This window comes from Balaenoptera acutorostrata, chromosome 7 (genome assembly GCF_949987535.1).
Source record: "Balaenoptera acutorostrata chromosome 7, mBalAcu1.1, whole genome shotgun sequence".
NCBI lineage: Eukaryota > Metazoa > Chordata > Mammalia > Artiodactyla > Balaenopteridae > Balaenoptera > Balaenoptera acutorostrata.
In genome coordinates, this window is record NC_080070.1 from 14,871,318 (window position 1) to 14,887,005 (window position 15,688).

At 47.6% G+C, this 15,688-nt stretch overlaps 1 protein-coding gene across 1 annotated transcript in view; it reads left to right on the top strand.

Annotated features, from left to right (window-relative positions):
* Positions 1-1,103: 1,103 nt before the first annotated feature.
* HIPK2 (homeodomain interacting protein kinase 2) overlaps positions 1,104-15,688 on the top strand; it is a 189,281-nt gene continuing 174,696 nt past the window's right edge. Inside the window, exon 1 of the mRNA XM_057550600.1 lies at positions 1,104-1,341. Within this exon, the coding sequence (XP_057406583.1) occupies positions 1,323-1,341 (19 nt within the window). The 5' untranslated portion in view covers positions 1,104-1,322. The remainder of the gene's footprint in view (positions 1,342-15,688) is intronic.

Below are 15,688 nucleotides of genomic sequence, written 5' to 3' on the forward strand. Positions count from 1 at the left end.
GAAATAAACAGTTACTCTTACTAAGGGCAATGGGTCTAATCTTTTCTATTCTAGTACACTTCATTTTTTTTAAAAAGCTGCTTGCCATCCACTGAATATCTTTTATGATCAATCTATGTGTCACTGACTAAGAGGAGGCTCCCGTCTTCTTAAGTTGGGGGCGATGGCAGGGCATCCCATCACAGAATCCAAGAAGAAGCTGCAGCAGTGAACTGGCGAGGCTTCGGGCTGGGGAGAGTCTGGAGCGTGCGTAGTTGAAGCCCCGTTCGGAGAAAGCGTTGAGGCAGGTAGAGGGAACCACGCGTCCAGATTATGGGGGTCGGGGTGGGGGTGCCCTCAGGACACCGTAGGCCTGAGGACCGGTCGGAAACCTGATTCCTGCAGGAATCCAGCGACCACCCGGGGGCTGCATTTCTTAAGCGTGCTCGGAATGGCTTCTGCATCTCTGACCTCATTTGGATTTCAAAAGCTCCTCCGCTTACTCATCCTCCCCCCGAGGACGGCGTGCGCCCACTCCTCCATTCATTCATCGCACACCGATCTCAGGGAGCACCAACCAGGTGCGAGAAGGGCGAACCGCTGCCGGCCGGGGCTCCCCTTCTAGTCTGTTCCCCCTCCCGCCCAGCTCGCGCGCACACACAAAGTTCTGGCTGCTACCCTTGCGGACCGGCTCCCCTTTGCCAATCAGAGCTGAAGCGTGTGCACACCGGGCCGCGCCGAGGCTCGCTGGCCTCGCCGAGCCTCCCTGGCCTCGCCCGCTCCTGCCCTCGGCTCGGCCTTCCCCGCCTCGCATCCGTGCCATCGGCGCTCGATTGCGCGCGGAATCCGCTCTCCGGGCTCGCTCGCTCGCTCGCTCGCGCTCTGCCGCCGCTCCCGCCCCCGCCCCCCGCCCCTCCCCCGGCTCCTCCCGCCCCTCCTCCGCCTCCCGTGCAACTTTTGCCGAAGCCCCCCCACACACAGCCATGCTGAGCTGAGCCCCGGCCGGGGACTGGCCGCGCGCTGCCCGCCCCGGCTCCCGCCCCACCGCGGACCCGCTCGGGGGCCGCGGCCGCTCGGCCCTCGGCCTCGGCCGCTGCGCCCGCCCGCCCGGCCGCCCCGGAGCCCCGCGCAGGGCCCGGGCCGCGGAGGCGGCGGCGGCGGCGCCCGGCCCCCTCCCCCGGCGCCGGCCAAGTGAGGCGGTGATGCGGGCGCTGGCGGCCCCGGCTGCGCGGAGAGCGGAGACACAGGCTCAAGATGGCAGATTCCGACTGAGGCTGGGGGGGCCGAGCTCGCGCGCCGCGTTCCCTTCTCCGTTGCCATGAATCGCGGACACCCCGGCCCCGATGGCCCCCGTGTACGAAGGTAAGCGGCGCCGGCCCGCCGACCCCGCTCGCCCCGCGCCGCCTGGCTGCCGCGGCCCCCGCAGCTTTGTTCTGCCCGCCGCCCCTCGCCGGGCAGCCCCCGGGCCCGCCGCCCCCGGACGCCCGGCCTCCGCGCCCCACCCCCGGGGCTCGAACCGGCTGCCCGCCCCCTCCACGCCGCCCCCACCCTCGCCCAGCGAGCGGCCGGGATCCGGAATCGAACAGATCTTATTTCCAGGGTGGAGAAAGAGGCGGGGGGGGGGGTGTGGGTGCGAGGGTGGGCTCCTGGCCGAAGAAAAGAAATTAGGAGGGGGGCGCCGGGGAAAAGACAGACCCATGACGGTGCTCTTTATTTATTTGGAATAAATAAAGGTGATACGGTGTAGCTTTCCTCCTCCCCCCTCCCCCAAAGAAAATTACCTTTAAGATGATGTGCTTTCCACTCTGTCCTCGCAGCTCCCTTCCCATTTCCCTCCACTCCCACCCCACGCTCCTTTATTATTCGCGAGCCTCTGATTTTGGGGGGCTGTCGGATCGGAATGTACGGGGTTAGGTGATGAGAGGGGATAGAGAGGAAAAGTCCATTTCAGACCCAGGCAGAACAATGCAGTAGGCTAAAATCTCCCCGCATTAGGTGTGTAAGGGAAAAATGTAGTTTAGGTTTTCAAGTCGCGGAGGCAGCCAAGACGTCTGTTCGTCTCGATCGGTCTGGGTAAACCTGCATCGTGCACCTTCACCTGGCGTCGGGTCCTTTTTCTCATCTGTCTTTAGGAAGAAAGAAAGGAACGGAAGGCACGAGCGCTACGTTTTCCCCTGCACTCCCTCGCTCTTTCGTTTCTCTTCAGTCAGTTCTGTCAGCTTCCAGGCAGAAATCAAACTGGAATCAACTAAGTTTTTACACTCCAGTGTGTTTTTTGTGTGCTTGTAATAGGAGGAATTTTGAACCAAAGGGTGCTTGATTTTTTTTCAGTCATTTTCATCGTGAAAATGTTTTCTCGTGCAATCACTGAAGTAGCAGCCTTTACATACTTTTAGCGTCAGTCCATCCGGCTTTCTTTCGGTTTTGTTCAGATATTCTGTGGATGAAATAGCAAATGAGAGGGGCACGGGTTTGTGGGGGAACAGAGAGGAGGGGCGAGGAGATTTTAATCCTCTGTAAATCCGGAGAGCAGTCCTGGCGAGTGAGACAGGGAACGCATTAATAGTTTTATCTCTATTATAAAGGCAGATTAAAAAAAAACTTATCTGAAAAGAAAATCTGTTATTAGTTCCAGGGCTCCAAATGAATTCGGTTTCTGGATGGAATAAAGTTACCAGTCAGGTCCTGGATAACGAGGCTGTAAATAACCTATGGACTGTAAATATTTTTTTTTCAGACTCTCTTAGAAACAAAGGGGCCTGTTTAGAAGGCAACAGAGAGATGTTATTTCAGGGGCTTTCCTCTTTGATTCTGAAGAACACAAGGTCCATTTAACCATTCAACAAAACAAAACGAAATTTCTGATCACTCCACCACGCAGAAAAGAGCGAGCCGGTGGCTCTGTGAACACGCTAGGAGGACCCAGTCGGGCGTTCATTGTTTGTCTGTGTCTCTGGGAGGGGGCTACAGTCAATGCTTCCACTGTCTGTGGAGTGTTAAAATGAAACAATTTTCTCTTTATTAAGTACCTCTTTTGAGACTCCCTCTGCTGGACACTCCGGGTGAGCATTGGAGAAGGAACTTGGCATTGAATTCAGAACTATAGTAAAGGGCTGCTTTCCCTTTTCACAAGGGGCTGGGTGTGTGGGTTGGGATGTATTTAGTCAACTTTGTGGAAAGCCATCCTGGGAACCGTGCTGTTCTCCTCCTGTCCCTCGCATTCTAAATCCAGATGGAATGTAGGCCATACCCCTGAGGCCAAGACTTGGCACTCCTGTTCTTCCAACAGTGCTCTTCTAGTGCATGACACCAGATAAAGACCTGTGGGTGTGTAAGATGTTGTGGTGTAAGAATCAGCACCGATCTCAAAGGTCTCAGGAGCTCACTTTTTAAATTTGCAAGCCTGCCGTCTGTGTCCCAGGTGACCTGCGTGGTCACCCCGGTCCACCCCGGGTTTCCCTCAGTCTTGTCTGTGTGCTCTTAATTATTCCTGTGCTTTGTGCCCTTTGATTCTGAGAGAGTTTCTGCATACCTTTGTAATTCTTCTCCTAGTCTTCTCACCCCTCCTCAAGCAGTCCCAGCTTCACTCTGCACAAGCTTAGGTCTGGGTCTTTTTTGAAAGAGACTGTCGGTCGTGCTCTAAAACAGACAGGTGACCTCTATAATCAGGCACTGTATTGCGGAACCCACATTCCTGTCCTGCTGTGAGTTCCTCTAAGACTCCAGTGACCTCCTTTTTCCCTCCTTGGTGACGTCTGCTTGATTTAGCGAACCTGATTTTTACCGTATCCCCATCAGAGCATATGGACTCCTTGTGTGCATCCTGAAGGAGCAGGGCTTTTCCTGTGGAATTCTCCAAGAAGAGTGATTTCTAATAGTTTTTAAGCTACTGAAAGGTTCAGCATGGAGTTCTCAGGAGAAGGATAATGACAGGCGAGGCATTTCAGCTGGAATTCAGGGGTGTACTCATTTGTTTAAATGGGGTGCAGTTGCCCCAAGCTTGGATTTGGTGTGAAGGCCCGAGTGCATTAGTGGAGCGTTCTGAGCTGCCAGGTTTTTAGAGAGAAATGCTCAGTTGGAAACAGGGTATGTTTGATAATACAAATTAATGGGTAGGAAAGTACAATCAGTCTTCTGTGACTTGCTTTTAAGGATAGGTTTATAAATAGCACATTAGTTTTCAATGGCTTGGTACTGATCAAGTTAAACTTCTTTAAAAAGGTTTATTTTCTTTAGAAGGTTAAACATTCGCCTTGCAATTATGTTGACTCCATCAACTTGCTTAGCAAGGCTTTTTCCAATATGTAGTGCAAAGGCCAACCACAGAGGTCTATAGTGCCATAGGTTCTGAATTGGAGGACCCTAAATCCCACGTTAATTGTGTTCCACTGTCCCTGGGCTGTACCATGTCCACTAGTGTTGGCTTATACAGTCAGACTTCCCAAAACTGTAGCGCTGAAGTCTATCATCAGATGGGCCTGAAGACACCTACCAAGAAGTGGATTCTGAATCATCTTCCATTAAAAGAATTTGATGACACATGTTCAAAAAACATCTTTTCCTGTGTTTATGTTTTATATTTTTAAAATGCGGAAGTATAAATATTGTTTTCATTCTCACCACATTTGAGGAGTGAATCAAGGCTCATTAATTTTATTCCTGATCCTGGACAGTGTGGTACGATACTTGAATCAGAGAAACCTGGGGTTTGAATCTAGCTATATGGCTTTGGGGCATGTTACTTAACTTCTCTGAGCTTTTTTTTTTTTTAAAGCCTTGTTCGATTGTGCCAGGGCTCCATTAGAAGCGAGTACAGGTAAAGCGCTTGGCTGTAGTAGGCATTTTCTCAGTGCGTGTTAAATCCCTCTAGCTTTTGAGCTGCTTACAGGCATGATGACTCCAGGGAAAGAATAACCCACAAATAGTTTAGAAAACCAGTAATAGCAGCATTCCAATTATTGATCTCCTGCTATTCCTTTTCCAGTTTGGGCACCAGCAACAATAAACCCCCTATGGCCACAGAAGAAAGAGCCTTTTTTGACCCCCTCTGTGACTTTTCTAGATTCTTTATTCCCACTGAGCTTCTGCTGGTTTCAGGTAGAGGATTTCTCTTCTCTAGTGACACATTCTATGCCACTTTAAAAATGAGGCAACAAGCCGTTAGAACAGAGTTTCAGGGTCTGCAGCTGTGCCTCTGGGAAAGTATCCCAAAGTATGAAAGATAATCTTTGCCCTTAATCAGGATCCATTCGTAACCCAGGCAGCAGGCCAGGAGAGGGAGCGCCCAGAGGTGGCTTCCCTACCAAGGGCTCCTCAGAGGGGAGGCACCCGCCCCACCACGAGCCAGGCTCTGGATCAGTGCACCAAACATAATTTTCCTACAGAAGAAAATTTGGTGCTTTATGCAAGTTACAGCTGCTCATATTCTTCGTATTTTATTTTTATTTATTCATTATTATTATTATTTTATTTTATTTATTTATTGGCTGCGTTGGGTCTTCGTTGCTGCACGCAGGCTTTCTCTAGTTGCGGCGAGTGGGGGCTACCCTTAGTTGCTGCGCGCGGGCTTCTCATTGCGGTGGCTTCTCTTGTTGCGGAGCGCGGGCTCTAGGCGCGCGGGCTTCAGTAGCTGTGGCACGCAGGCTCTAGAGCTCAGGCTCAGTAGTTGTGGCATGCGGGTTCAGTAGTTGTGGCTTGTGGGCTCTAGAGCACAGGCTCAGTAGTTGTGGCGCACAGGCTTAGTTGCTCCGCGGCATGTGGGATCTTCCCGGACCAGGGCTCGAACCCGTGTCCCCTGCATTGGCAGGCGGATTCTTAACCACTGCGCCACCAGGGAAGTCCCTATGTTTTATTTTTTGTTTCTTTATTTCTCTCTTCCTTCCTCCCGTAGAGACCAATCTTAAAGGAACCGCCTTTGAGGTGTATATGGAACAAAGTAGTGACGATCAGGAGGGTATGATACATGAACATTTTTTATTGTTCTCTGAATGTGTCATTTGCCAATGCTTTCTGGTGGTCTTACGATGACAATTCAAGCTCTTCGGGTTGCTATCAAAGGCGAGGTTCAGAATAATGCCAGCAGATGTCATATAACCTCTGATGGAGTGTGATCTTGAAAGGCCCAAACTCATAATAGTTCCATTTTGTATGGCAATACCCTATTGGGGGTGGGGGAGGGATTGGAGGTAGAGAAAGAAAATGGAAAACCTGGCATATAGAAAGGTCTTTTTTTTTCCTCTAAAAGAAACCAAGATGCCTGAAGTTCATGGCAGTAATTGCGACTTAGACCCCACTTAGTTTGTGGCACATGCTTTACCCACATTGACTTGCTTGTCCTCCTAACAGCCCCAAAATAGGCACCGTCACGCCCACTTTACAGGCAGGGCTCTTCTTTAACACATCCATTTCACAGACGTTTATGCAGGGTGTCTGTCCTCGAGTTCAGGTTGCATGGGAAGTGAAAGTCAAAACTAAGCATGAGCTCACCAGACCGTGGTCTGACTGAAGATGGAATGCCTTTAATGTGTGTGTGTGCATGCATGCACCCTCGCGTTGGTTCTTAATTCTTACGTGCTCATGTTTCTTGAGGTATAAAGGGAAGACCCCACGTCCCTATTTTCTCTTGAAATATTTTCTTTATTTGGAATCAAAAAAATATTTCTGAATGTAGAAAATACCTACTACAAATTTCCTTAGAAATATCCCTGGAAATTACCATCCCTGGAAATTACCATCTCTCATTTGCAGAAGAGTCCATCTTCCTCTTTCATTACTTACATCTTATATCTTTGTAAACACATTACACTTCTAATTTGCACACGCTACTCAGAGACTTTCTGTTTTTGGCATTTGGCGTTACCGGCTCCGTCGCCAGTGGACCCATTCATCTTACATGGTTGTTGGAGAATTAATTCCTGGCTTTGCTGCCTGGCTGAGATCTTTAATTCCAGGTAGTTTTGTGGTACTTATTGGTGGGGATATAGATCTGGTGGTCACTCAGCAGATCCCTCAGGGAAGGAAGTTGTAGAAGAAGAAAACCTAGCTCCACCTATTGGGAGTGTGGAGCCCAGAGCAGGAAAGGACCTTGGGAGAATTTAGTCTGACAAACAGAATGCAGCTGACATAAGTCATAAAAAAAAAAGTTGAACTACTCTCAAAAGAAGAGGAGAGAGTGCACAGAAGAATCTTGACGATTCGGTGTAATATTCGTTCATCCAGGTTTAGAAAGGACAGTTCGTCAGATTCTTTAGAGGTTCTGAGTCTGCGAAAGCCGTGCCTGTTTTTCCAGGTTCTCTACGAATAAGTGAGGTGTTCATGAGAGTGGCTACAAGTCAGACTTACAGCCCGTATTCCTCCATCTTTGGTCTAGAGCCGATGGAAAAGGCAAAAGATATGATGGGCAAAGCCATTCAACTTGTGATTTTCTGATGGGTAACTTTGCCATTAGAAGGTAAGCTAGTGAAATAGTTGCCAAAAAAAAAAAAAGCAGCAAACTTTTCTTTAACATCTTTATTGGAGTATAATTGCTTTACAATGGTGTGTTAGTTTCTGCTCTATAACAAAGTGAATCAGTTATACATATACATATGTCCCCATATCTCTTCCCTCTTTCATCTCCCTCCCTCCCACCCTCCCTATCCCACCCTCTAGGTGGTCACAAAGCACCGAGCTGATCTCCCTGTGCTATGCAGCTGCTTCCCACTAGCTATCTATTTTACGTTTGGTAGTGTATATATGTCCATGCCACTCTCTCACTTTGTCCCAGCTTACCCTTCCCCCTCCCCGTATTCTCAAGTCCATTCTCTAGTAGGTCTGTGTCTTTATTCCCGTCTTGCCCCTAGGTTCTTCATGAGCATTTTTTTTTTAGATTCCATATATATGTGTTAGCATACGGTATTTGTTTTTCTCTTTCTGACTTACTTCACTCTGTGTGACAGACTCTAGATCCATCCACCTCACTACAAATAGTTCAACTTCGTTTCTTTTTATGGCTGAGTAATATTCCATTGTATATATGTGTCACATCTTTATCCATTCATCTGTCGATGGACACTTAGGTTGATTCCATGTCCTGGCTATTGTAAATAGAGCTGCAATGAACATTTTGGTGCACGACTCTTTTTGAATTATGGTTTTCTCAGGGTATATTCCCAGTAGTGGGATTGCTAGGTCATATGGTAGTTCTATTTTTAGTTTTTTAAGGAACCTCCATACTGTTCTCCATACTGGCTATATCAATTTACATTCCCACCAACAGTGCAAGAGGGTTCCCTTTTCTCCACACCCTCTCCAGCATTTATTGTTTGTAGATTTTTTTTTTTTTTAAAGAATACTCTTTTTTTTTTTTATATATAGCTACTTTATTTATTTATTAATTATTTATTTTTGGCTGTGTTGGGTCTTCGGTTCGTGCGAGGGCTTTCTCTAGTTGCGGCAAGCGGGGGCCACTCTTCATCGCGGTGCGGGGACCGCTCTTCATCGCGGTGCGTGGGCCTTTCACTATCGCGGCCCCTCCCCTTGCGGGGCACAGGCTCCAGACGCGCAGGCTCAGTAGTTGTGGCTCACGGGCCCAGCTGCTCCGTGGCATGTGGGATCTTCCCAGACCAGGGCTCGAACCCGTGTCCCCTGCATTAACAGGCAGATTCTCAACCACTGCGCCATCAGGGAAGCCCTGTTTGTAGATTTTTTGATGATGGCCATTCTGACCGGTGTGAGATGATATCTCATTGTAGTTTTGATTTGCATTTCTCTAATGATTAATGATGTTGAGCATTCTTTCATGTGTCTGTTGGCCATCTGTATATCTTCTTTGGAGAAATGTCTATTTAGGTCTTCTGCCCATTTTTGGATTGGGTTGTTTGTTTTTTTGATATTGAGCTGCTTGTAAATTTTGGAGATTAATCCTTTGTCAGTTGCTTCATTTGCAAATATTTTCTCCCATTCTGAGGGTTCTCTTTTCGTCTTGTTTATGGTTTCCTTAGCAGCAAACCTGTAAAACTGAAAAATAATTTTGTGGTTTTACAGCCACTTATTTCTAAACACAGCATTGAAGAGATTTGTAGTGTTTTTGAAAGTAGCCTGTTTTAGCAATTCTTGCCTAACTTATTTTGCTCTAGTAGGTTCTGATTAATTAAATGCCACTGTGTTTAAGTAGAATTAAGATTGATTGACTCTTGCCTGTGCTAATGCTGTAGACTTTATAAAACCTTCATTGTAACAGAAAGAATGCAGTTTAATATATGAGTGGACAAGGGCGTTTCCCCCCAGGTTGTACTGTGCATGCTCAGTGAAAGATCACTGTAGAACCTGCCATAACATTGGGTTATGACACTTTGGATTCACATAGTTACAGATTGCATTCTGATGAAATAAGGTTTTTTCCCTCTATATTTTTACCATTTTCCTCTAGATCAATATTACCCTTTTGATTCAACCTATGGAATTGTTATTCACAATATAAAATGATTTTCCAAGGGCTCATCATAAGAAAAGTGATCCATCATGCCAGTTCTGTATAGAACTTCTAGTTTCATGGCATTAAGGAAGCAAATTTTAATATGTGTGTCTGGAATCCTTTTAAAAGTCACATGGTAAGGCAATTTTGAAAACTCTGGTTCATTGCTTGTTATGGAAGTTTGATCTTTTTTCCCCTAATGAAGAATTTACAGAGCTCTGACAAAAAGCAACGTGTAAGTTCTTAAAATTGTGCAGAGAGGCAGCAAGTTACACCCTCCCGAGTTCTGTGTCGCTGCACCTACTCAACCAGAATCCAGGCTGATAGCAGGAGCTTCTGCAGGAAAGTGAATTACAGGGGAACTCGTAATGGGGGCGGGGATCGGGGGGCACACACCCCTGAGGCAGGTACATTTGAAGCTCCAGCACACTGTGATCACTGTGATTCATTAAGGATGACCTGCACCATCAGGAAAAGATTAATCAATATTCCTTATGTTCTGTTAACTGAGACTGGGAGTTTCTCTAATGTATTATAGAAATGTTTCCATAAGAAAATGGTTAAAATAAAGAAACTCTTTCATTTAATTATACCATGACTTACTCCCCAAAAAGGATTTAAGGCCTCTTAAAGGGTTAAGTTACTGGAAGAGGGAAAATTAATTTATATAGATCAATTCTGTGGATCGGCCTATTTCCAAAGATGTCGGATAAGTGAGGTTTTCCTCTCCAGAGCGACAACAGAAACAGTCAAAGCTCTTGTGCTGGTGTAGCCAGGTGAACAAGCAGAGTGCATAATGGAATTCATTTGCAAGGTCATTTTTGCTTGGCTGGAGTGGTAAGCACAAAATAGACCAGCAGCCGAGAACGGTAAGTGTTTGGGATCAGTTGTTGAAAGGCTTAAAACAGGTTCTAATTCGAGAGACATTTTATGGCGTGGAAAAGGGAACCAATATAATCAAAATGATACTTGAACAAGGTAATTTTTTTCCTGGCCTGGATGTAATAGAGGGGATGAGGCAGCGGAGGGTGAGCCACGTGGTGTGGGGCGTGGGGGTGGGGGGAGGCGAGCTCGCCGTGGTGATGGAGCTGGGCTGTTGCTGGGGTCACACGAGAGAGCGTGGCAGAGCACTTAGCCGCATGCCTGATCCGGGCATTCAGTAAATATTTGCTCCTTTCCAGTTTCCTCCCCACCCCTCGTGGCCGTGATCTAGGACCAGGGAAGCTTGCTGGTGTTAGCAGTGCCATGATACTTAGAGTCTGCCCGCTATATCCACAGCTTGCACATCCATGGATTCAACCAACCATAGATTGAACATATTTGGGAAAAAAATCCAGAAAATTCCAAAAAGCAAAGCTTGAATTTGCTGTGCACCTGGCAACTATCTACATAGCATTTACATTGTATTAGATATTACAAGTAATCTAGAGATGATTTACAGTAAACAAGCAGATGCGTGTAGGTTATGTGCAAATACTACACTGTCTTATGTAAAGGACTTGAGCATACTAGGCGTTTGGTATCCACAGCGGTCCTGGAAGCAGCACTCCTCAGATACCAAAGGACGACCGATTCTGTTTTTCTAAAGACTCTCTTCTTTTGGTAGGCTCTCTTACATTCTACCCTGGGATCACAGTATCTCAGGATCTTACTGGGTCAGTCTTCACACACTCGTATCAACCTTTGACACTTGAGGAAACTGAGGCCCAGACCACTGAAGAGCCTGCCTCAACGTTGCCTTGAGAGTCACTCCGGCTGTGGGCGCAGAAACTCCAGGACGGTGGCCACTGAGTGGGGCTTCACTGGGCCGCCCTGCCGGCGGGAGCTCCATGGTGTGCGTCCCACGAGGTTGTCACAGCCGCGAACCTTCTCCCAGAGCTGGGGGAGGTCCTGGGCCTGGACCTCCTGGGTGCCCTGCCACCCACGGTACCTCCCGAAGCCCATCCCCGGGGGGCTATTTCCCACTGTCCCGAGCAAAGCAAGACCATATGCCCTCAGCTCTGGTTTTTTAAGAGTCTTCTGTTAGGAAGTTGTTCCTTATGTTTCCCTGAGAAAGTTCGCAGCTTGTCACCACGAACTACTTATTAACCACAACAAGAAAAAAATCACAGAAATCGGTACAATTGTGATGAGTTTCACAGAACCTCAGAGCACTTTTCAGTCATTAAGTGGCTTTAAAAAAAAAATGCTGGGACTTCCCTGGCGGTCCTGTGGTTGAGACTCCACGCTTTCACTGCAGAGGGACCAGGTTCGATCTGCATGGCCAAAAATAAAAATTAATTAATTTTTAAAAAATGCTGATTTCCCAAGGTAGAGCTTCGAGTCATTCTTTCTCTTTGATGTGACCAAAACTTGAACCCCATCCCTGTTGTCAGGCATGCCATTCTGACCCCACAGAGGATCCTGTTGGGGTCCCTTCTGTCTTGCACTTCCCACCTCCCTTGGAAGCTCTTCCATCCCAATGAGTAACCCTTCATAGTATTTGAACACACAGACTTTCACGAGAAGGGATGGCTTGACTTGACATTGCTGAATCCCAGGGTGACGGTGCAGGGCAGCCTGCAGCCCACTGATTCCTGGTTTGTGTGTCCAACCTACGACCACCTCCACCTCCCTGCGGACCTAGGGGTGCCTCCTGGCCACCTGCTCGGCCCCTGTGTGCACCCCACAGGCCCTGCCTGGGGAAGGCCTACAAGTGGGTGCGAGACCTTTTGGATGGGGATTACCAGGGTCCCAGGGATCCAGAACATGGTCCAGAAGAGGACAGGGGCCCAGCTGGTGACCCTGGGGACACCTCTCCCCTTGGGGAGGGGTGTGGCTGGGGGTCTTGAAAGTGTGGGGTTCAGGGCTGGAGACCCTTTTACCCTGTTCTAAGGGCAGTGCTGCTAAGGGGACTTCTTGCTATAAAAACTTGGGCAACAAAGGCAACTCAAAATGTTTTGTGTTTATCCAAGTCATGGCTGGTGATTGCTTCACTGGATACTCTGCTCCTTTCTTTCCCTCCTCAACCTTGACGTTGTACTTACAGTTGCTCCATAAAGCGTGGTTGATGAAACTGCCCCATTTCCCGTTGCTGGCTAAGGAAAGCTCGGGAACCAGTATGTTGTTCCCACAGTGAAACTTGACAGAGAGCCTAGTCAGTCCAGCAGCTCTTCCGTTTTGTCTGTTTCAGCCATTGACATTCGAAGCCTCTCCTACTTCTGTCCTCCCTTGACGTCATCTCACCTCTCTGCTTCCAGCTACTTATTATTCCCCACTCAGCTACCCACAGCGAGCCAGGCTCCTTACCTGCCTGCTCATCGTCTGACTTGGCGTATCTTGGCTGTGTCTCTGCCTTGTTATACTCGTAGGTGTCAGGGTCCAAGTGCAGGTACACTGGGGCTCACTTTGGGGAGTGTTTGTGTAGGGAGCTGTTTTGGAGAAGCGCTTCTCCAGCTTTGGAAACCGTCCGTCACCAGGAGGGCTTGTTAAAACAAATCACTGGGCGCCACCCTCAGAGTTTCTGTTTCAGTAGGTCTGGGGTGGGGCTTGAGAATTTGCATTTCTGATTGAGAACCCCTATTTTAGAGGAATGCATTCAGAATGAGAAATCAGTGTATATTTAAAATCAGAGGGTAGTTGCTCTGATGAAAACTTTCCTTGGGCATGTGGGAGTCGGAGACCTGGCCAGGGTATTATTTGCTGTACTGCTCTTGGTGGCTGAGACGGCTTCCAGCCTCCAGCCTTTCTGCCTCAGCTCCGGGAGAGACGAGGCCCCATCTGCTCCAGGGCCCGTCCATGCAGGGGCTACTTTCTCTTGTTCTCTCTCCAGAGCCGGCCAGTCTGTAGTTCATCCAGTTTGGCACTGGGGCCTCAGAGTAGAATGGGCAGATATCATTCTCACAGTAATAATATATTATTATTAATTGACATAAAGAGCTCTGTGATTGTCTCCATTTACGGAAGAGGAAATCGAGGCTTAGAGATATTAAAGAACCTGTCCAAAGTCTCATAAGCCAGACCTTGAGCCCTCCTGATGCCGGAGCGTGCTCTCGTCTTGACCGGCCGGCCGGCCGCCCGGCTCCTCACGGGGCAGTTGGAGTGGTCGGGGCGACATGCGGCACGGAGAGCCACAGTTAACTCGAGTAGGAAGGATCCGGGATCCTTCTCGGAGCAGGCAACCACGGCGGGGGGCTGGCGGTGCTGGAGCGTTGATGTTGCAGACACACATCCTCCCACCCCACGCTCACCCCCTCTCTGCTGTCCCATCCGCCTCCTCTCCATCCATTAGGGACAAATGAGATGTAAATGCACTTAGTCCGGGAGCTGGCATGTCGGAGGGTATATAGTAAGGGACAGCCACACCATGAACCCATGTGAGCAGCTAAACCAGAAATCTGAGAATAATCTTCCTGAGACCTCTAAGAAAAAAAGTTATGAAAAGGTGGTAACAGCTAATACTTATCAAGCCCTTGGTATTGCCAGTTCTGTTCTAAGGTTTCAGTTATATTAGTTCACTGACTCCTGTAGTAATGCTGCAGGGTAGGTTCTGCCCAGCTGTGTGACGCTGCAGAGGCACTGGTAGGGTCGGCCGCTCACAGGCGGCTGAGCTGAGGTTGCCCCCCCGGCAGCCTGGATCCAGAGCTCCCACCCCTGCCCACCAGGCTCTAGCTGCAAAGCGGAAAGTCTTCCCAATCCCTTCCTTGATAAGAGAGTGAAATTGGTAAATATGCTGGTTCTGCTCCCAATGTAAAATGTTCTTTGTTTCAATCAGAATCTGAATGAATGTTTTAAAATTTGAGAAACTGATTTCTGTTGGTCTTCTTGAAAGATAAGGTGGCCGGCATAGAACAGTCAGGTCTGAAAGACAAGAGCAGCGGAAGGGCCAGCTCTGCCATGTGTTAAAACCAAACCATAAAGGTTCAGATTTGGCACGAAACTTGACAGACCCATCAGTGGGCAGAATAGGTGTGCCAGATGTAAGATCCTGTTGTCTGTGAGCATTTAATAGATGACGAAGGAGTTTCCATGAAGCGGTGGGGCAAGGAAACCTGATTTAACAAATGGGAATGGGACCACGTGATAGCAATTTGAAAAATCTCAACGGGTATTATCACCTCACAACATTATACCAAGATAAATTCTATGTGATTAAAATGTTAAATCCAACAAAAGTCTGCTGAGCACATTAAGTATGCCAGGGACTGTTCTAGGTGCCAGAGGTGTAGCAACGAACAAAACAGATGTACACCCCTACCCTGAAGCAGCCTGCATTTTAACGGATAAAGGTAAATTTATCAATGGATTTAAAAAATCCTTTTTTAAGAAAGCTTGAAGGAACAGAAGTGGATATTTATTAAACCTCTGGAGGGGTTGAAATTTCTAAGCTTAGAATCTGTTGAAGAAATCGCAGAGGAGAATATCGGTAGTTTTATTAGTGTAGCATTCCCCAATTGTAAGGTTGTTTCTGGTTTTTCTATCATGAATCATTTCTCAGTGTCATTCAGTGTAACATTAAGGGGTGTCTGAATTTTAGGATCGGTTCTTCTAAGAAGCATTACTAGGTCAGGGGGTATGAACATTTATCCAGTTCTAGTTATAGACCACTGGATTAATTTCTTCCCCTAAGTGTTTTTATATTAAACAAATCAAACCACCTAGATAAAGATTTAAATTTACCTGCCTGTTGATTCAGGAAGGCACAGAGTTCCTCCTGCTGGGGGGTCGGGTGGGGGGCACATACCATTCCCAAGGGCTTTCAAACACCATTGTCTCTGTATGTCAGTGACTCCCAAAGCTGTGCCTTTACCTAGACTTCTTTTCTGAGCTCCAAAGTCATAAAGCCAACAATCTACACGACATCTCTATTTGGATGTCTCACAAGCATCTCAAACTTAACGTGTACAAAGAAAACAATCTTGGTCAACCACCTGAAATATGTGCTTCTCCCAGAAATCTTCATTTCCATAAATGGCATCTCCTTCCACCCGGTCGTTCACATCAGAAACCTGAGTGTCATCCTCGACTTCGTTTCACTTCATATTTAATCCATCACCGAATTTTATTGATTTTTGCTTCCCAAATATAGCCATTCTTGTTTTTTGCGATAGTTATGTTCTATAAAGTCACCGCAGAGGCTGGATTAGGGGATGATGGACGACCGCTCCTAGGATTAGCTTCCTGCGAGCCTCTGCTCTTATTTTCATCAACTGATCAGTACATAACCTTGTTTTATGTGTGTTTTTGTTTAATGACACCTTATTTAATATATATTGT